This window comes from Mus musculus, chromosome 14 (assembly GCF_000001635.26).
Source record: "Mus musculus strain C57BL/6J chromosome 14, GRCm38.p6 C57BL/6J".
Taxonomy (NCBI): Eukaryota; Metazoa; Chordata; class Mammalia; order Rodentia; family Muridae; genus Mus; species Mus musculus.
Window position 1 is genome coordinate 3946955 of NC_000080.6, and position 22203 is coordinate 3969157.

General features: G+C 43.8%; 1 protein-coding gene across 11 annotated transcripts; it reads left to right on the forward strand.

Annotated features, from left to right (window-relative positions):
* Positions 1-340: 340 nt before the first annotated feature.
* Gm3095 (predicted gene 3095) lies at positions 341-22191 on the forward strand. Of its 11 annotated transcripts, XM_030248124.1 has the most exons (10): positions 341-2151; positions 3412-3525; positions 6700-6850; positions 10479-10643; positions 13221-13318; positions 16596-16727; positions 17460-17622; positions 18574-18705; positions 19381-19563; positions 22116-22191. In XM_030248124.1, exons 5-10 carry the CDS (start codon positions 13225-13227, stop codon positions 22189-22191), a joined length of 780 nt encoding a protein of 259 aa, XP_030103984.1. In that variant the 5' UTR covers positions 341-2151; positions 3412-3525; positions 6700-6850; positions 10479-10643; positions 13221-13224. The 11 variants fall into 11 exon arrangements, 3 of the variants coding, with proteins under 3 accessions (XP_030103984.1, XP_030103986.1, XP_030103985.1); XM_030248126.1 differs by lacking the exons at positions 10479-10643; positions 13221-13318 and adding an exon at positions 16300-16435 and having other exon boundaries at positions 3412-3533; XM_030248125.1 differs by lacking the exons at positions 10479-10643; positions 13221-13318 and adding an exon at positions 16300-16435 and having other exon boundaries at positions 764-1893; positions 3412-3533; positions 16593-16727.
* The last annotated feature ends 12 nt before the right edge of the window (positions 22192-22203 follow it).

Below are 22203 nucleotides of genomic sequence, written 5' to 3' on the forward strand. Positions count from 1 at the left end.
CCCAAGGTGGGTACTGGACACTGAACGTGGGTCCTCAGGAAGAACACTGAGTGTTCTTAGTCACTGAGCCATCTCTCCAGCCCCTCCACCTACAAGACACCAGTTCCATTTATACAGAATCTGCTATCATAACCAGACCCCTTCCTTAGGTGCTCATGCAAGTTAGGACTTCAACGGGAACTGGGGAGATACCAACATTTAGAACATAGAAACAGCTGTATATGTAGTCACATTAATGAAGCAATCTGGATTATATCCCTGGCTCTGGGAGTTACACAGGTCCCTGGGCAAGCTGCATTCTTCTTTTCCAGTTTTAATGTCTTTTCTTTCTTTCCTTCTTTCTTTCTTTCTTTCTTTCTTTCTTTCTTTCTTTCTTTCTTTCTTTCTTTTTATAAAAAATAATGTATGTGTGTGTTTGAGACAGAGACAGGGACAGAGAGAGAGAGAGAGAGAGAGAGAGAGAGAGAGAGAGAGAGAGAGAGAGAGAGAGAGGAAACACAACTTTTTGGAGTTGGGTTGCTCATTCTGCCAGATGGGTTTGGGAGACTGAGGGCAGGGAGTTTGCTTTGGAGCACCCACACTGGGTGCCTCCTAACTCCAGCTCTAGGGGTACTGGATGCTTCTGGCCTCCATGAGAATTCACACTGCTGTGCACAAACCCACACACAGACACAGACACCCAAGTGAAAAAGAAAAGTCAAAAAATGTAACAACATGCTTGAAAAACAGCAGTTCCCTTCTGGTCTGGGATAGCTCAGTTGGCCTAGAGGAATGAAGGGCTGGGTTTGAGTGAGCCCCAGTGTTCATCTGTGATCCCAGTGCTGAGGTAAAGGCAGCATGGTCAGAATGATGGAGATCTGTGAGTTATCATCTGGCTGCTAACTAAAAGCAAGGGAGGAACTTGTAGACTGCTCACTCACCCCACTTAACCCTCATTCAAAGTAAATGAAGGACAGGTTACTTAGGCAGCAGGTAAGAGGCCACTGAACAAAGCATAGTCACAAACAAAGAAGACCCAACATTCCAAGGCCCTTTAAAGGAGAGATTCAGGAATGCAAATCTAGTCAGTCAAGTCACAGAAAGTGAGGGCTGGAAACCATCCAGTGGCTTAGCTCTCTCCACAATCCTTAGTGACCTTTATAGGTGTAGCTCCAGTGGAATATTAGCCTTGGAAGTTAGTATGACGTGGGAGCATGCTGGATCAAGTACGTGTTTTGAATTTTCGGTTTCAAAACGTGTGAATGCATCTGTCTACCAGACTAAGGGCCAGGAGATGCAGGAGTCTGAAGTCCATGAGAGAGGAAATGACCCATGCAAATGCAGTCACTCCTCTGTTTGCAACTAGATGGAAACTGTCTCCACTGCCAGTAAAGATGATTTCAGGAAAGATGATTGAAAAACTTGCTAGTTGCAATTTTCATTTTCTTTTTCCCAGAGAGCAGCAGGAGAGACAGTTGACATTTGAGCTGTGTCTCTGAACTGCCCCTGTCCCTAATTTGAGTTGAGAGCTCACAGAGAACCACAGACCTGCTCCTTAGCTGGTTTTCTTTTCACAAAATCTTTCAGCCATAGAAAATGAATAAAAGCAGGGCTCCCCAGCCAGCCCAGCCAGACATCCCAGCTGCCAGAATAGGTGCTTGGGAGCGGGTCAGGGGTGCAAAGCACAGCCTTGCTCTGTTGAAGCCAGGTACTGTCCTGGGCAATTGGCTCCAGGCTCAGCTCAGCTCAGGAGGCGACCTACTGGAGCTACAGGCACCTGAGGCAAGGAATGCCTGAAGGAAAGGGGCCAGGTCCTGCTCACCCCTCATGAGCTACTTGCCCCTGACATCCCGGATGCTCCTGTTGAGCCTGGGTCCTTGGTGAAGCTTCCTCTTTTAGCTGCACCACCGCCAGGTGCCTGTGACCGCCCGGTGGCTGCTTTCCTTTCCGCGCCATATATGGCCTGGCAGGGGGGGTCACATGCATCCCAGGCCGCCGGCCGGGAGGGGTCGCTGGGGAAGGGGCAGACGGCGGGAGAAAAGGGGAGGGGGTCAGAGGCAGAGACAGGAGAGGGGTGGGGTGGCGGATTCTGGGGCCTTGGGAGGCAGCAAAGGCTCGAGGAGCAGATCGCTCGCCACCGCGCCATGGAGCTGCACTCATGCGGCTGCGGAGGTGGTGGCGGAGGAAGGGACCGGCGCGGGGGGCGGGGGGGGGGGTGGCGAAGGCGCCTTTGTCTGGTCGGCCTCTGGATCCGGAGAGGACCATTTCCGCGCTTCATCCTTTTCTCAGCTTTGCACTTTATTTCCTAGAGTGGCATGGAGGCCAGGGAAGTGGAGGGGGCTGGGTTGCGCGGTCAGCGGGTGTGGCCAGGAGGAGACAGGGGTTCACCTCTTGACCACGCGCTGGCAGTCACCTGGGCAAGCAGGTTCCCGAGGACCGCCGCCTGGGAAGGCCCGCGGCTGCCAGAAGCCCAGAGCCACGCCTCCGACTCGGGTGGCCTTGGCTGCCCTGAACTGTTCCGAGGGTCAAGGACCTGGCCAGGGATCCAGCCCCAGCTAACTTCGCTTCTCCTGGATCTCATAGCACACGCCACGCGCAGATTGAGTCAGTCACTTTTGGGGCTCAGAGAGTTGCGTGTGAGAAGATGAGAGTCGGGGTCTTTGGATTTATTCCCTAAAATCCATTAACTTATTTCTTGCACCTCAAACTGAACCTTCTGTTATCCATCCATCACTTCAGCGATTCCTCGCAGGAATCCCCGTCCTGCGTAGACCCTTGTAATTTTGAGTGGGCAATGAATTTTGGCTCTGCATACCCTATCTATGTATTTCTTACTCCTTTTTGAATGACGTTGTGAACCGTCTCAAAAGCCTGGTCCAAAATTTCTGGCTTCATCCCTGCTGAGGTGCTGTTCTGATGAGGTTTTCCCAGGGACTTCCTGAGTCTGCTCAGGTGCGCCCTCTGCCTGTTGAGAGCTTGTAGGTCAGGGGCCAGGCTTGCTTCTTTTCTTACCCTTAGACTTCCAGCCCTTTTGCCAGGGTACAATTCACTGCCTCCTGCTTCCTGACCTTTCAGGAGTGTCCTTCGACTTTGATCCATCTGCCACTGCGTTTGTTTTTGTGAGTTTGCACGTTAGGTAGCCCATCTGCTCGTGTTCTATTGCGATCATTATTAGGGAGTAAGGTGTTCTTGGTTAAACATACAATTCAGTCTTGACATTTTAGATCATTGGGAATGAAATCCAGCGACCTGTTTTGAACTTTACTATATAAAATCTTATCAGCTTCCACCACGTACAGTGGGAAGCTCCAAGTTATGTGTAGTGCTTTTTGGGTGCTGAATGCTAGGACTTCACCGCAGTTAGAAAATTAGAGAACCTCAGGCTTTCTTCTCCAAAGTGCTAAGAAACAGAGTGCTTTCTTATTCTCCTAGAAAATCTTCAGTACTTGTCTCGGAACATGAACGTTTAAAGCTAAAACCTTCACAGAGATGTGAGATGGAGCAGGAGCAGTGGCTAAATGTTGAACTCTTCAAAACTTGGCGTATGTAAGTGGGTAAGGCATTTTATTAGTTCAGCAGATATTCTTATCCAACACCTGTCGTGTTCTGAGATTGTTGGGCAAGCTGTTAACTCTCAGACAAGCGTTGTCCCCAAGAACCTTACTTTATAGCTGAAGGTTGACATCTATCCAAGTATGTGTCATAAAAAGTTCTCAGGAGGGATTTTATTCAGAACTTTGTGTAATGACTACAATATTTAAGGATTTTTCAAATGCTTTATATAACTACATAAGAAAGTGTGTTACCTGAACGACTAAAAGAGGAGTGTATTCAAGAGAAAGCAAGAATGTAGTAGAGGAAACAGCTTTAAATGTTAAATTTTCTGGCATGGGGTGCAATGGGGTTGACGATTTAACCTAAATATGTTTTGAAGGAACACTGGGTCCACCCGAATCTGTGTTGTTTATGTTTGGGACAGAGCATCACACTGTAGGACAGGCTGCTGTGGGATTTACTCGGTAGGCCAGGTAGGCCTGAAACTGCATGCCCTGCTCTTGCTTCAGCAGAGTACAAGGCATCATCAAATTCCCCAAAATCAGAGTCTTTAACTTTGATTCAGGGATCTCAAGAATCTGAATGAAGTGAGTTCTGGTTTCCTTCAGAATGAATCGATATGACCGTCATGCGGCATGCTATACTTAGAACATTAATTGCTAGTCTATATATAATTTTAAGAAGCCACACTGTCTGTCTGTCTGTCTAACACACACAGACACACCGACACACACAGAGAGAGGGGGGGGGGAGCGAGAGCGAGAGAGTAAGAGAGAGAGACAGAGAGAGAGAGAGAGATATCAGATCTAAGCAGTAGAATCACAGCTTTTTGAAGCCCCAACTCTGTGTGCTCAGAGACTCTCATTTTCAAGCTTTGTGTGTGTCCCCTCCCGCCATTGCTTCCTAGTAGGTGGCACAGGACAAGCAGCTGGTACATGCTCTGGCAACCACAACTAGAGACCCAGCTCCATGCCTTTCCCACCAAGATATATTTAGCCTCTGAGCCAAAATAAATCCATACTCTCTTAAAACAAAATGAAAGAACAACAAAGAAAGCAAACCTGTTTTCACTGGGATTCCAGTTCTGAGTTGGTTTTTCAAAAAACTTTCTTAAAATTTAAATATAGGGAATTTAATATTTTACCATACAAACTTGACTAAATGGGATTACTGTGTTATCATGGCATGTGGCAACATGTATGCAAGAATTTGCTCTCCCTCTCTCTCTCTCTCTCTTCCCCTCTCTCCCATCTTTGATGTATTTTTCAGTGAACACAGTTTGAGTTTCAAGAAGATTGGATCTTGTAACAAAGGGTATATTTTAATGTTTGAAGCTATATGTGATCACATTGACTAACAGCACACATGTGGTCCAGGCTTCATAAGAGAATGACAGTAAAAGAGCCATTAGCTAGAATCCAAGTACCTTCTGCCCTGCTTTCTATTAGAGGTAGGGACCAAAGAAAATGTTGGGACACAAGTTGAAGTAGGGGAGAGAAAGGAGGTGATGGGAATGCCTGGCCTGGTTCTGCCTGCCTTTAATTTCAGCACTTGGGAGTACTCAGAGACAAGTAGATATCTGTGAGTTCAAGGCCCTGCAGGCTCTTCCTGGGTGTGCTTCCAAGCATCAGTACTTGAGGCAGGTGTTCCTTCTGCATCCATATTCATCCTAATCTGAATTTTCAGGAGTATTTTATTTCACATTTAGATGAATAGGGGAATTTTGAGAAAGAAATGAAACATTCCTGGGGAAATTTTTGAAAATAAACAATCAGTTCCCCATGGGGGAATTAGTAATGAGTTTCCAACCAATCTAATGGAGGTCTTTGGAAGGAGGAGGTACTGAAAGGATTCCCTTCAGTGTTAGGAGTGGCTCCTGGAAAGTGCAGCATGAATTGTGAGGAGAGCTAGTTAGCATGGTTGCAGTGTCAGCTCCCCATGACATCAGCAGTTCCTTCCCTAGACATTCTTTTGTATCCTGGAGAGGCCTGGCATGGTTTGAGATGTCACCTGTGTTGTGGCAACACCAACTGCTCTTGGACCACTTTATGCACTGCCTTTCCTAATCATCCATAGATATTTTGGCTAGAGGAAGGATGCTACTTAGGAGAAAGAATGGACACAAGTGAGAGGAAGAAAGATGACCCTTGACCCTCAGACCAAAGCATCAAGAAATAAATGGTCCTTGAAAATGCGCCACCATAAGTATTGGTCAGAAGATGGGAAAATTCCTGAAGGAGACCACAGTCTGTTTCTGGGTCTTCAGGAATTGGGACTCAGTAGTTAGTCTCTCTTTCCCAGAGAGACTTCTGGCCTTCCCTGCTTGTCATGGATCCTGAATTTGTCAATGATTACAGGACATTAGTTTGTCCCAGATCAATGAAGTTTTAAGGCCAAAGCTGTTGTCCTGGGAGTTTCAGGCTTCTGCTCTTACAGGGGAAATGGGTTTGAACAGGACAAAAGTGAAAGCAGCAGCAGGCAGAGGACTGTGAGTGAGATGTCAGCACCTCAGGGCTGGGCATCACTGTCCTTTACCCCAGGGACTCCATTAGGTGAACTGTCTGTCCAGCTCTCCTAAGAAGGAAAGAAATTGGCTTCCCAGGGAAGACCTTTCATTTCTCAGATGTCACAGAAGAACGTCTCTGAACAGTGTTCCCTAAAAGTTGCCCACATAGGTAGCAGGTGTGGGTATCAGTTTGTTCTCTAGTCTAGCCACTGGACTGTCAAAATAGTGAGCCAGAGTAGAGACTGGTGCTTTCTTGCCAACTCTGGGCACACTGGGCTCTCACGCAGCTGACTTGGTGAGTCTGGGAACGCGTTGTGCTCTTGCACTGTTTTTCCATCCATAGTCTTGTTTCTAGAGTGACCTGACAGGAGATATGGGCATCTCCACACCATCTTGGTGCTTGTGGGCTATGATAATTTTCTGATGGTTTCTATACCACAAGCTTATGGACAGTACTGCCTATTTAAATCATACGCAGCTATGAATAAGCCTGAGGATCCTGTCCTTGGTCACATGATGCATGTGCAAAGTGAAGCGAAAGAGGAATGACTGGGTCACATGGATTCCTGTTTTGTCTGATGTCTGTATAGGACTCAGTGTTCTGTCAATGCTCTGTGCCTTGACAGTATGCATATTCACTTGTGTTCATCTACCCATAGGGGCTGCTGGTGTACCACCATCATCCCCAACACTCCAGTTCAGACGATGGGTGAGGAAAGTGGAAAGTCTAATCAGTCAGCCGATGACCAGTGGGAAAAATGAGCTACAAGATCACCTGATCTTCATCAGTGAGAAAGCTTTGCACAAGAGGTATTTTTCATTCTGTCAAACATCATGGTCAATTTCTTGGGTCTATGGTATGGCCTACAATTTATTCTTATTAAATTTTATGCTACTGGGAGACTGTAACTCCAGGGTGTCACTGTGCCCAACCTTTTCTCGCTAAACATTCTCACAGGCTGAACTTGAAGTCAGAGCAGGAGTGAGCTGCGGACATAGGGTATTCTATTTTTTTTTATATGAAAATGAAAGCCTACAACTGAGGGATTGAAGAGGATGTGATGTCTCAGCATGTATTGATAGAGGCACTGACATGTGACCGTTTGAGTGAGATATTAGTTGCTGTGAGGTTTTGATTGATTGTTTGCTTGCTTGAGTTTGTTGTTTGTCTGTTTGCAAAGCTTTGCAATTGTCTGGCAGGTGTTGCTTGCTGAAGCTTGCTATATCACCAGGAAAGCTTGGTCCCATTTGGTCCATCCTGATACATGATGGAAGGTCTTGGGCTCATTAATACTCTTCTCAGATTTTGGGTCTTATAAACAGAATGTCCTCTGCATTTTCTCTGGATTCTATTTCAATTGTACTTTCTCATTCTCCCTGCAAACACACCCTGATTCTGTGTGCATGCATGTGTGTGTGTGTGTGACTCTCTCTATATTCTGGTCATAAGGGTATGTGGTAGGACCTGAGGAATTGCCTGCCTTACAGTCTGCTGACAATGCCAATGCTTAGGACTGGAAACCATACTTCAAGCAACAATGCACTTGCATTATGTGTTCAACTTGATGAAATATTTGAGTTCTGTGGTGAATTCACCATGACCTCCTCATTCTGGGTAATTCTCCCTGAAATGTGGATTATATAGTTTGGCCAAATTCATAGGACTAGGCCAAAGATCAAGAGTCCTTGTTCTGAAAGAAAAAAAAAAGGAGAAATGTCCTCATAGTTTCTGTATACCCACACCTGTGCCATAAACTACTGAGAGTTTAGAGACCTCGTCTGTCCCTCCAGTCCTATGCGGGAGCTCAAACAACCAGAACTCTAACCACCTGGACACCCAGCCTCTGGAGACCTTTGGACAAGATAGCAAGATTAATAAGCTTAGATGATCCTAGTACATAGGAGGTAGAAGGTAACATACTGTGAGCTTGGATAGTTCAGAATCCATCCTGGATTCAGGTGACCCTTGAAGCCTGTGTTCTTGGGACTCTTTGCTCTTGGGGCCAGGCCCAACCACAGATCAAATCCTTACTATGAAAAATTGAAAGTGGAGACTAAGCAGGTAATGTTGGACCTGCAGAGCTTACAGAATGTGTACACTGAGGCCTCAGAGACATTTGAATTCCTGGCAAAGAGAAAGGCTGCTATAGGTAACTGTCTGTCTTGCTTGGGAGCACATGAGCTGTAGAATTGCCATCTCTGCTTTTGATCCTGCACAGGAGACTCTCGAGCTCTGGTTCTTGCTTTCTGCCACTTCACACAGGAGCCTTTAGATTTTTCTGTTGTAAACCTGTGGGTTGAAACACTTTTTGGGGTAAAAAAAAAAAGGTCAAAGGACCCTTTCACAGAGGTTGTGTATCAGACAATCCTTTATCTCAGACACTTCTATTATGGCTTATAACAGTACAAAAATTATAGTACCCAAGTAGCAATGAAAATAATCTTAAGTTTGGGAGGTCACTGCATTAAAGCATCCACAGCATTTGGTAAATTGAGAAACCCTGGTCTTGACAGAAGAACTATTTGTATCATGTGAGGTCTTCTTGACCCCCGGGGCTGAGTCAGGATCTGTAGAGAGCTAGTTACCAGCAGACCCATATATAGCAAGTGTTCCCCTTGTTTCTCCTTTCCAATTCATAGTGCCTTTGCCCATTCCTTCGTGATGTTTCTCCATTAGGATGGACAGATAGGGACAACTGTAGTCCACTTCTTCTTTTTAGGAAACATGGATCCCTCTTAGTGTTGGGACTTTTGGAAGTAGCATGAGTGTTTCTGGAATTTGCTGTTCTCTAATTTTTGCTTTCTGAGTGCAGCTCACCTGGATGTCCTGAGTTCTTATCTAGGTCTTCCTGAGAACCAGGGTCTGGTGGGGTTGATGGTGTTTCTTATAAGTTAATAGGAAAAGGATAGCAGGGGCTTTGTATGCATTGGGTGTTTGCAGAAACCTGCAGAGCCACCTTCTGATGGAACTGAATCAGCTGAAGAAGAAGGTAGACATGCTGAGGAGGCACAGGAATAAGAAAGTGCTGGAAGATGAGGCACTGGTGCTGCAGTACTTGTGGGACTTAAAGGGGCTCCATAAGGACCAATAGGAAGAGGCCAGTGACTTCCAGAGTCAGGAACAACAGGTAGAGACAGGCAGCTTTGTCAGGCTAATGGTTAGCTCCATCTGCCCTTGTAAGTTCTAGACGAGCTCATCCACCTACCTGTGCTTTCATCCATTATCTTACTCATCCACACAGCAATCTAAGTACATACCTCATGACAGCCAATTGTTCAGGTCTATGTCCAAGCACAAATATTTCTGGGGAATGACCTTCTTGTGAGAAAGTGGATTATCAGCAAGCAAATCCACCTCTGCTTAATACTTCAGCCCAAAGATGAGTACAGTTCAATAATACACCACACGCCTACAGGGTTCAGTGCACAGAGCTTTAAGTGAGTGAAGTCAGGGATTGTGGCTTATTTGCTTGGCATCAGTCATATAATTCACATGTGAGAAGCAGCTTGCAAGGGTGGGGGGAATCCCTTTGCAAATGCCAAATGAGCAGTTCTTGATGTCATCTTTTTTGGGGTGACATGTGGCATTTCTCATCTTTGCTGTCTACATTTCAAGACAATCTTTTTAATCTGCCCAGGACAGACTCACACTGACTGAACTCTGACTAGCAGAGTGTTAGCCATGTTTTTTGTCAATGAGGCTGGAGTATTCTCCTTTTCTGTAGATTGCATTCTCCTGTTGACTGGATGACTATGGATGTGGGTAGGGATTCTGACAAGCTAGGGACATGGTGTCAGAGATTTAAGATTGCAAGAGGAAATTTTATGCAACCACTTCAGCATAGTCTGGCCAAGCAAAGCATGCTCACCATAGCAATTGTATCTTCCACCTTTTGTTTAGCATAGTGTAAGATACCGCTCAAATTGCTGGTATGCTATAACTAAACGAATGTGTTCTTGCAGCACGAGGTGCTTTTTTTTTGGTATTTTGCTCTCATTTACATACTCTGTGTGTGGTGGATAGGCTGCGGATATGTGTGTTTTTGTGTGTGTGTATATTTTCTTTTTTTGTATAGTATAGGCATGTGGTTTTTTTTTTCATGCACTTTTTCATGCATTTTCTTCATTTTCTAGAAGATCTCATTGGGTTTCATTTTCAGCCTCTGTCTTGAAATACTGTTTGCTCTTTCCCCCAGAAGCTGGCTGCTTTGCTTGCCTGGCTGATCATCAACCACTGGTATCCTTTGTAAACACTTGCATTTTTATTCCAGTGTGTGCATGCTTTTTGATACCCCTCCACTAAGAACACATACTCTAATTATCAGGAACAGGATAGTCTGGAGCAAAGGCTATAGTACTGCTGAGCAGAAGGACCTGGTCATGCAGAAGAAGAACAAGCAATAAAAAAAAAATCTGGTCTTGCTTGGTTGTCTCTCAGATGAAGTAGGAACAAAGCCTGGGAGGATCCTGTGGAGTGACTTTTGTGGGCTTCTTTCTGCTCATGGACAACCTGATGGTCACAGCCAGAAAGAGAACACATCAGAGTTTACATGGATCTAGTCTTCAGGACCTTCTGTCCAGGAAACAATATGTTTGATACTCAGTGAGTGTCTTCCTCCATTCCAAACTCTCTGATATGTTATGAGCTTGCTGTTTTTGAACACACAGAGATGCTCCTGTTTATAACTTTTAAGTGATGGGATTTAAAGGAGTGCATAACCATGGTTGGAAGAAACTACACTTTTATTGAGAAATACTGCCTGTAGACCTGAGATTGCCACCCTTGAACCCGGGTCTCTGCAGTTTCTGCCTATTTCTAGTGAATAGTGTTCTCTGGATAGAGAAGATTTAGGAGGTAGCTGGATGAACCCAGGCAGAGCCTCTGCTGCAGGGATGCCTAGAGCACTTCAGAGGAGTGTTCTTTAACAGAGTCCCATAAGAGCCAGCATACAGCATCCAGAGCTAGTCCTAAGTCTAACACATCATAATGAAAGTCATTTTTAAACAAACAGGATCACTTTCCCTCCCAGGTCCTTCCCTCCCTCCCTAACATGGTAGGGGGCAGTTGGTGTGGGGAGAGGGAAACCTGATCTGGTATTGTTAGAGGGAAAATGACTGAAGTCCTGATGTCTGGCAGAAAGAATGTAAACAGGCAACCTCAGGAAACTGGACCCCCAGAATGCACCAGAGGCAGTGTCTTTTGCTTTGCAATTTTGTGAGGTCCCATTTGTCGATTCTCGATCTTACAGCACAAGCCATTGCTGTTCTATTCAGGAACTTTTTCCTTGTGCCCATATCTTTGAGGCTTTTCCCCACTTTCTCCTCTATAAGTTTCAGTGTCTCTGGTTTTATGTGGAGTACTTTGATCCACTTAGACTTGAGTCTTGTTTAAGGAGATAAGAATGGATCAATTTGCATTCTTCTACATAACTGCCAGTTGTGGCAGCACCATTTGGTGAAAATGCTGTCTTTTTCCCACTGGATGGTTTTAGCTCCCTTGTCAAAGATCAAGTGACCATAGGTGTATGGATTCATTTCTGGGTCTTCAATTCTTTTCCATTGATCTACCTGTCTGTCGCTGTACTAGTACCATGCAGTTTTTAGCACAAGTGCTCTGTACTACAGCTTGAGTTCAGGCATGGTGATTCCCCCAGAGGTTCTTTTATTGTTGGGAATAGTTTTTGCTATCTTAGGTTTTTTTTATTATTCCAGATGAATTTGCAAATTGCATTTTCTAACTCAGTGAAGAATTGAGTTGGAAGTTTGAATCTGTAGATTGCTTTCATCAGGATAGCCATTTTGACTATATTAATCCTGCCAACCCATGAGCATGGGGGATCTTTCCATCTTCTGTGTTCTTCTTCAATTTCTTTCTTCACAGACTTGAAGTTCTTATCATACAGATCTTTCACTTCCTTAGTTAGAGTCACGCCAAGGTATTTTATATTGTTTGTGACTCTTGTGAATGGTGTTGTTTCCCTAATTTCTTTCTCAGCCCGTTTATCCTGTGTGTAGAGAAAGGGCATTCATTTGTTTGAGTTAATTTTATATCCAGCTACTGCACTGAAGCTGTTTATCAGGATTAGGAGTTCTCTGGTGGAATTATTAGGGTCACTTATACATACTATCATATCATCTGCAAATAGTGATAGTTTGACTTCTTCCTTTCCAATTTGTATCCCCTCGATCTTCCTTTGTTGTCGAATTGCTCTGGCTAGGACTTCAAGTACTATATTGAATAGGTAGGGAGAAAGTGGGCATCCTTGTCTAGTTCCTGATTTTAGTGAGATTGCTTCCAGCTTCTCTCCATTTAGTTTGATGGTGGTTTTCTGTAGATTGCTTTTGTCATGTTTAGGTATGGGCCTTGAATTCCTGATCTTTCCAAGACTTTTATCATGAATGGGTATTGGGTTTTGTCAAATGCTTTCTCAGCATCTAATGAGATAATCATGCGTTTTTTTTCTTTGATTTGGTTTATATTGTGAATTACGCTGATGGATTTGCGTATATTAAACCATCCCTGCATCCCTGGGATCCAGCCTACTTGGTCATGATGGATGATTGTCTTGATGTGTTCTTGGATTCGGTTTGTGAGGATTTTATTAAGTATTTTTGCATCCATGGTCATAAGAGAAATTGGTCTGAAGTTCTCTTTCTTTCTTGGATCTTTGTGTGGTTTAGGTATCAGAGTAATTGTGGCTTCATAGAAAGAATTGGGTAGAGTGCCTTCTGTTTCTATTTTGTGGAATAGTTTGAGGAGAGTTGGAATCAGGTCTTCTTCGAAGGTCTGCTAGAACTTTGCACTAAACCCGTCAGGTCCTGGACTTTTTGGGGCTGGGAGACTATTGATGACTGCTTCTATTTCTTTAGGGAAATGAGAGTGTTTACATCGTTAATCTGATTCTGATTTAACTTTGGTATCTGGTATCTGTCTAGGAAGTTGTTTATTTCATACAGGTTTTCAGTTTTCCTGAGTATAGCCTTTTGTAGTAGGATCTGATGATGTTTTGGATTTCCTCAGGTTCTGTTGTTATGTTATAAAGAACTCAAGTAGATAACCTTCATAAGAGCTAAGAACACAATCTAAAAATGAGGTAGAGAACTAAACACAACATTCACAACAACGCATCTTGAATGGCTGAGAAGCACTGAAGAAGTGTGCAAAGTCCTTTTTTTTCAGGTAAATGAATATCAAAATGACCCTGAGGTGGTGTCCAGCGTTATACTTTCCAGTAAAGAATGCTAAGATCAAAAAAACTCATGTGAAAGCATATGTTGGTGAGAATTTGAAGAAAGAGGAACATTCTTCCATTTCTGGTGGGACTGCAAAGTGCTATGGCAACTCTGGAAATCAAAATGGAGTTCCTCAGAAATTTTCAGATAGATCTACCTGAGAGCCAAGAACCAACCTTACTGGTGCATGGCCTGCTACTTTCAGTTTTCACTTGATGGCTTGTTACTCAGATTTTCTTATTGGGCTATGACTTTGCTCTTGTCTTTCTGATTCTCAAGCAGTTCTCTGTTCTTACACATTGTTTTGAGGTACCTCTAGCCACTGGGACTTATTTATACCTTCAAATCCCTCTAAATTGGGGGACTTCTAATACTTGTAGAAGCTGAGTGACAAAAGCAAAGTATGGTGAACCCTTTGGTGTCCAGTGCACACGAATCTATGGGAGTTTAGATATAATAATCCTCTATGACATTCTTTAGGAAAGCAGCAGTATGCTCTCAGGACCCTGTGTGACCTCAGTTACCTTTGCCAGCTTTGTGGGCTTCTCTACTGCTGGTCTGAGAACAATTGGAAACTCCTGGAATAGATGTCTCATATCTCATTTCCTTTGTCCTTGTTAGTATACTGATGGGATTCGGTTTGATGGAAATATACTCTCAAGAATAATTAATAAAACCAGTGCTTCTTACGGACCATCAGGATGAAGTACCAAGTTCAAGAACAGTTCTGCAAGAACTGCTCAAAGACAGCCAAGTGGAACAAGAAGAAAGCCAAGCAGAAGTCATTCATTCCCAGCACCCTCAGCACCTTTCTCCAGGACAGGGTCACTCAGCTTTGGTAGAAGAAGGGATGACCTGAGATAGCTGCCACATATTCCCTCAGAAAAGAAGCAGCCAGCAATATTGGGGAAAGAATATAGGTGTCAGGGGGCAGAAAGCAGAGTGTAAAGTGAATAAATAAAAAGATATCAATAAAAAATATTTAATTATTTAAAAAAATTGGACAGAATGTATTGTTCTAGTAACTCTAGTGTGTATACACAGGCAATAACTTTAACACCCAGAGAGAATAGATGTTGTAAAGTAGGGTGCCTTTGGTATTGACATAAACTAGGAACATAGCAAAGATAAATAAAAAAGAAAGATGTTTGTCCCATAGATCCATTATTCTCCTCAAGTCTAAGTGTTTGTGCTCACTTTTACCAGAACTCTGGAAACCTCTGTTAATCCAGGTCTCAGGGCTCATCCAAAGTACAGTCCTGAACCAGCTGTGGCCAAGTGTTCCTGTGTTGTTGGCTGACCTCTGCCTCAGGCTTCAGAGGCACTGGAGGGGCAGTGTTGGCCTTCGTTGGCAGCCATTCCAGGTCCCCTACCATACCAGATAGCGAGTCTTCCACAGATGCCTGGCATCTCAAAAACAGAAGCTTGGGTATTTCAAAGATTGGGATGCCACTCTACAGTCATGATGAGTTGATTACGTGAGACCATACAAGTTAACTAATGTCTGTATGACTGTTTTCTTTATTTGAAAGTGAGTAATGAGATCATCTCAGGAGTGGTTGCTAAGAATAAAATCACTGATTAACATAAATGATAGGACTGTACAGAGCATGGGCTTAATATTCTGGGTCCAGTGCAAATAGCTGGGAGAGTTCAAAACAAAACCAATAAAAGCAACAGGAATACAAACAACAACAATTGTTTAAAACCCTTTTGAGTGCTGAGATTACTGGCATGTACCAACTGTGGCTAACTTTTTTTTGTTTTTATAATTAACAACCAAACATACAAACAAACAAACATCCCTATTCCAATTCCAGCAGTTTGCATCAGAGAGAGCTGTGTGACACTGCATGCTGCTTCCTTTCCTCAGATAGCTCAGGTCTTCAGTCCTATACCAGGTCAGCTGGACCTAAGACAGTGTAGTTGAACTACTTGCTGTCACGACATGATTCTACAACAATCCTTTTCTTGGTAAAATTGAGCCTCTATAGAGTAAGCCCCATGTTGTTGGAACCAGGACCCTTTAGGCCAGCAAACACACAAGCCACCCTTAGTGAAAGAGAAAAGGAAAAATCACATTGGAAAAAAATATGCGCCCTAATTGTAAGAAAAAGCCCTCATCTTTGAAGCCATCACCTATCTCCCCCTGATTTTTGAGCTCTGCATATTGATATTGTGTGGCTCAAGAAGGTAGTGAAATTCAGATGTTTTCTGAAAGAAGATATACATGATTTTTCACTCTTAAATCTGTGAGGTTAGGGGGCACAGGTTCAGCAAAGCCAGCATAAGAACACAAAAGCCAGAGATGATAATGCCAAAGGGACAGCATCCTGACCTTATAGACACATTAAAATTGAGGTTTCATCTCAATTCAGGTCATTGCACTCCCAGCCCTACCTTCTGAGTATTATATTTGCTGTGAGTTCAGTATGACGTTACAACCTGCAACACCCTCATTTCTCAACTTAGCAATTCTGGAAGACAGATATTGGAGAAGTAATTGCTATGAGGCTACAATGCAGTAATGTACAGTCCAGGATGACCACTACTCTCTGTTGCCCACTTAAATTGTCTGGTTGTATTTGAGAATGGGAGCATGTGCAGGATAATGTTTTGAAGAAGGGACAGCAAGTTAACTATTTATATTTGCCCTGTAGATGATTCCATATGTTCAAAAGAGTAGGGAGTTTTCTTTGTAAAAGATAGGGTTGTAAACCAGAGATTTTGTGAAACTCATGTATATATATATATATATATATATATATGAAAAAATGCCCTCTGTCAAGGAATACACCGTTAGAAAATATTGTCCATGTTTTGTACAATTAAACCTATAGGAGAAAGATATTTGCCTCTGTGAGACAGGAAAACCCTGGGAAATTGGAGTGTATGTCACATGAATTGACACAGCTGGTATATTTACTGTTGTGAAACATCTACTACATCCACAGTCCCTAGAGATTTGGGTGCTAACAAAATCTCTTAAGCATGTCAGAGTCCTAACCAACGTTCCCCCTCAAAAGCACATGACATCTAATGAAGCAGTAGAATTCTCCAGCTTTGGAAGGAGAGGTTGCCAAAGGGGATCCCACGGGTCCATGAGAGGCTCCAGGAGAGGCACCCCAGAAAAGGACCAAGCTGGACAGAACTAGTTAACAGGTAGGTCATGGCAGTTGCTAGTGACATCATCAGTAATGCCTTCCTTGGAGAATCTCTTGTATCTAGGATAGAACTAGAATTCTCTGTGTTGTCACCTGTGTTGTGGTGACAGCAAGTGCCTGTGGTTCATCCCTTCTGTTTGCTCTGGGTTCACCAGCAGGAATGTTTTCCTGGCTGCTCAGGCTATTTCAGAAAGAGAATGGCGATGAAGGAGAGACCAGACCAACAGAGAAGGAAGAGGGAATCCTTTCTCATGAAAAAGGAAGAAGGAAATCATTCTGGAGAAGGCACAGTGAGTCCTGGGCAGAGTTGGGGAACTTCCTGGTAGAGGTAGGCTTGAGCTGGGCCTTCCAGGAGTAGGTCTTACAAGCTGAAGCCTTGGACTTTGTCAACGTCAGAAAAAGAGTCAAGAATTTCTGATGATTAGTTTGACAGAGCCAGGAATTGACAAACCTGCAGCTACTTTTCTGGGAGCTATTTAATTTCATTTTGAGTGGCAAAAAATGTCAGGAGTGGGCACTATGAGAATAACAGTGTGTCCTTTCATGGAAGGGAGTTGAAGCACTTCATCTTCCAGATTACTGTAGGTAACTTGAGTCTCTGATGAAAAGAACAGAGAAGGATGCTCCCCTGGTCATGTCATGTGGTGAGGACTCAGACACTTTGGATTTGAAGACACACGATTAATTAGTGCTTGATAGTGCTAAGCACTATGAACTTCAGCATTTCCCTGCGTCCCATCTGATATGACCTGACAATGTTCCCCATATCTTTATGTCTGAGGCAGCTTATACATTTCAAGGCAACCGGGCCTGTAACAGGGAGTGTGGCATATGTCTGACAATGGTGGTTAGGAAGAGGAACATAGCTTAGCAAACCAGCTGGAAGATAGCTTTTCTGCTCTTTTAGGAATTCACTGTCTTTATCTTTTCTCTCCCTCCATCTTCTTCTTGGGACTCAGAATGGTCTCCCCTGCCCCTGGGCCATCAAGTATGCAAATTCTTTTGTGTTTACCTATCTGCAGGGTCTGCTAGAAATACTTCAACCCAAAATTCCAAAATGACTAAGAAGAGATCAAAAAGAAATGAACTAGAAGAACTGAAATTGGATATGAGGAAGATCAGCAATGACATGGAGGAAATGTGTGGAATCCTGAACCTTTACATGTATGAGGATTTGAACTACAGGTTGGAATTATGGCCCAGTACCCTGTTGCCTGTATTCTGCCATCTATTACCCTAATTTCCTTTTATGAATGGAGTGGGTCATCTCTCATCATTCAATTAAGTAGCCCTGACAGGTGTTTAATTGTTGGATAAACAAGGTGCTGTGTGTTTATTATCATCTTCTTTTGTACTTGACCTTGGGGTTTTTGCATTCTGATTGTTGCTGTGAACAGCTAGAATGTCCTGCTCACACTTACTGTCACTCAGTGTGTGAATGCAATGCCTGCAGGCTTCAAGGCTTTACTCTGATATTGTTCATTATATTCTGAGAGATGGCACCTGTCTGGATTTATTTGGCATTCTAATTGTGTCTGTGTGTGTGAACATAGTTGCGTGTGTTTTGTTCAGGACTGGGGCTCTGGGACCTTTGATGGGGTCTGAGGATTTGTGTGATGCACAGTTTGCAGGTCCTGTTAGTGTTGAGTCCATAGAGATCCAAAGTGATCACCAGGGAAGTTTGCTCCTGGTGTTTCCTTGTTGTCACACAGGAATCTCCTGGAGGAGATGTGATAAAGCCTTTCTCCTGTAAATACTAGTTGTGTCCTCTGGGAATTCACATAACAACAGAAACCAAGAAATGAGAATCCCTGCCTTAAAAATAAGAGGAAAGTCATTACAGATATCTACTGGACCCTTGCCTGTGGCACAGTGTAGTGTAAAATTGTCATAGAAGTACTCTATTCCTACATGCTTGCCCGGGAAGCCCTTGAAGGTCAGCTAGCTCCATTTGGTCTCCTGGCTCTGCTGTCCTCTGCCCAGGATAGTAAGTTTAATTAGCACCTAGGGGACCCAGTTTGAATGAGCCAGGATGTGGCATGCACTTGGCTTGGGTAGTACATGATATAGCCTGTTTGCACATGATTATTGATTCCTTAATTCAGCATATTATTTGCTTCTTGGGCCATGCCACAGGATGAACACTGAATTCAACATCATTAAATCACAACATGAGAAGACAATGTTGGATATGAATAAAATGATCCAGTCCATAATTGGTTCCATGCAGTACTCCATGGAACTGATAGAAGATAACTATTCCTACAGGTGAGTCAGTGACACAACTGAGACCCCCAGAACTTGGCAGGGAATGCTTCTGTCCTTTTAGGACTTTGAACAAAAGCAAGGGTTCTGGTTTTATGCTATCTGTTTTTATCCAGGAACCCTGCCCTGAGGCAAGGGTCTTGGATTTGTACCTCTTGGACACAGGTGTCCTAAGTGTGAAGAGTGTCCAAGACCCTCCAATCTTTATTCTTCCAAATTCAAGATCCTCTACATAGAAAACTTTTCCACCACGCTGGGAATATCCAGGAACCCTGAACCTCTGGGTTTCTGACCACAGATTAAAAGATCTAGGATTCCCAACAAAAATGTAAAGATTGCACACCTCTTTGGTCGTCTCACCTCTCTCAGAGGGGCTAAGCCCTCTCCCTGCTGAAGGTTTTATGGTACCACAGACCTATAATCAACCATGAGGAACATTTCCTCTTCTGTGATGTATAAGGTGTACTCTTGGTGTCAGGGTTCTTAGAAGTTTGTTGAGTCCTGTGGAATATGGCTGGTATCTTGATATGACCTGCCTCTGTTTGGTGCTGCTATGTAACTGTGGACTCTTCTGGGGGCTGTCTGGGAATCAGGGCCCTTGCAGGGATCATAGGACTTGTAGGAGTGGCAAGCCAATGGAATCTGGCTGGGAATCACCAATTTTTCTTTGTGGATCAGCATTAAGGAGGACCACCTCCTCCGTGAGTGCACTCAACTCAACGAAAACGTAAGGATATTACTGAATGAGAACAGAAGGCTGCTGGTGGAGCAGGCTGGCCATAAGTGTCCTGTGGGGAAGAAAAGAGGTTCTCTGAGGAGGCCAGCAAGAACATCTGTGTCCCAAGTGCCAAGGAACAGCAGGTAGGATGATGTGTATCAGAGGCAGATTGCCCTCATGTCTAAACATAAACATAGACAATCAAATGTAATAGTCCACCAACTTCTCCAGGCACTCACCTATGTTTCCTCCAAGTGTTTGTTTATGTGATCATCTACAGGGCTCTCTGTGGAGGTAGCCTGGTTTAAGAAACTGCATATTTGGCATGCAAATGTTCCTGCTCTGCTATAATCACTAAGGGAGATAGGTTGATTAGACATCACAACACTATATGCCTTAAGTTTGAAGGGTGCTGTGTTGGAGCCCTTCTTGAGAATAGCAAGAGCTTTGAGGGAAGAAGTAAAGGCCTGTAGCTCATTTGCTTTACAGGGAACTTGTGAGATTCTAGGTAGGAAATAGTTTGCAGGGATGACAGCCTAGTTTAATTGACAAATAAGTGGATTTCATTACTGTCTTTTGGCGGCTTTTCTATTCCCCCCTTTTCTGCTCTATCTCAAAATGGTCTCTTCAGGCTTCATATATCTTGGTTCACACTGAGAGAGCCTGAGTAGCAGCTTGTTAGTTCAATTTTCTTTGAGTGCTGTTGGAGTGGTCATTCCTGGGCCTTAGAGTCTGGAGTTGGCTGGATGACCAGAGATGATAGAAAGGCTTCACACAGGCTCAGGTTTGGTGTGTGATTTCTGAGGCTTCATGAAAAAATTTCTTAATATATGCCCCCAAATTGGACCATTGTTAGATGTTTCCCTCCCCCCCGCCCCCCAGACAGGGTTTCTCTGTTCACACTGGCTGTCCTGGAACTCACTCTGTATACCCGGCTGGCCTCAAACTCAGAAATCTGCCTGCCTCTGCCTCCCAAGTGCTGGGATTAAAGGAGTGTGCCACTATGACCCCGCTTCTCTCGTGCTTTTTCTTCCTCTAAAATAATCGCAGAGTCCTTGGGTCTCCCTTGAAACATTACCTCTGCATAGTCTGAATTATCTTGGTCCTGAACCATAACAGATACCTCATTGTTTTCTGCTCAGTTATGATTTTATGTGAATAAGTCTGCGTGTGCTTGTGTGTGTGTCTGTGACTGTGTGTCTGTGTGTTTCTTTTTGTGTATGCATGGTTTTTCCGACCTGTGTCTCAATCAGCCTCAGTGGGGGTTGGGAGAAATGAGGACCTTCAAACAGTTCTGGTTGTATAAAACTTGTTATGTCTGTTAGAAGCCATGTTCAGAAAGTGGAAAAGAAGTCCTCTTTGACCCAGTGCTTCCAGAACAAGGAGGAGTTATCCACAGAGTCTAGGGTGCTCAGGGTTGTAGTGGTCCTCAGAGCAGCCCCGAAGGGAGAACTTATCCTGATGTCCATCTGCTGAAGGATGAAAAGGCCCTGTGTGGTGCAGCCCTTCCATGAACTCAGTGTGAGATAATCCATGCAAGCATTTGTCCTTCAACTAGTCAGCCTTATCCTACTCAAAATAGCCCTGACACAGTCACATTCTGGGGAGAAAACGTTTCTTTTGGATCCTGGTTGTAGACAGTTCCTATTACTCTGGGCTCATGCCTTTGGACACCAAGTCAGTTAGGTGATAGAAAAGGGAGATCCTATTGGAAGAAACTGATTACTTTAGGACAAGTCTGAAACAGGAAACGAAAACAAGAGCCTGGTCCACCACCAACATGTGAGCCTAGGCTGGGAAACAAACCTATTCTACACAGCCTTGGGAACTGGCTGAGCCAGATTGGATAATAGGACAAGAACCCTGATTCCCAGACCGGTTTATGAGTGGAAAGCATATCACTGACTGCGCTGCCTATATACTATGCCCACTAAGTACCTTTCCCATTCAAGATTTGTTTTTTATTCCTGCAAAGTATCCTGGGAGATTTTTATATTTGTATTAACTGCGAAACTAAAAAGGTCACTGCGATACAATATGCTTGTATTGCATAAACCTAAATATTATGTGTGTTTGAGAGTATGCCCTGCAATAGTCATAGATGTACAGGGGTGTTGTTCTGTTTCTTCATGACCATCACTTTTAAGGTTCATTGCCCAGCCTTGGTAATATTTTTATTTAGCACACTCTTGCAGATTCTAGGAACCATGAATTACCCATGGGTATTGTGTTGTATGGTGTCTCTGGTTATTTGCAGATAGAGGGATTGACAAGAGGAACCCTGTGAGGTTCCTGCACTGGAGAAATAATCATAGCCTTCACTTCAGTTCAGGGCACGCTCCTACCCCATAAGGAATCCACATGGTTTCTAGGTTGCACACATCTCTCTTGAACTCACATTCAAACATTGCTACAATGTTATTACTCAATTTAATATACCCGTACAACTGGGGAAATGTGGTGTTTTTTAGAACTCCAGTATAATGTGTAGCTGACAGTTCCAATTCTAGCAGTTTTTAAAAGATGAGAAACAATTCCAAGATCAGGTGCTCTATGACACTTGGGATGCACATTATGATCTCAGCTGATAGGACATGTTGGTTTGTCCAGCTGAATAGAGCTGTTCTGGGAGAGACAGCTCAATTGACAAATGCTTAACCGGCCTTTGTTTCTTTCTTCCCTACTTGTGAAATAGTCCAGCAGAAAGCAGAACATGGCACAGACCAGGAAATGATCTCCCTCAAAGAGAAGTGCTGGAGGAAGAGCACTGAGTGTGCACAGGA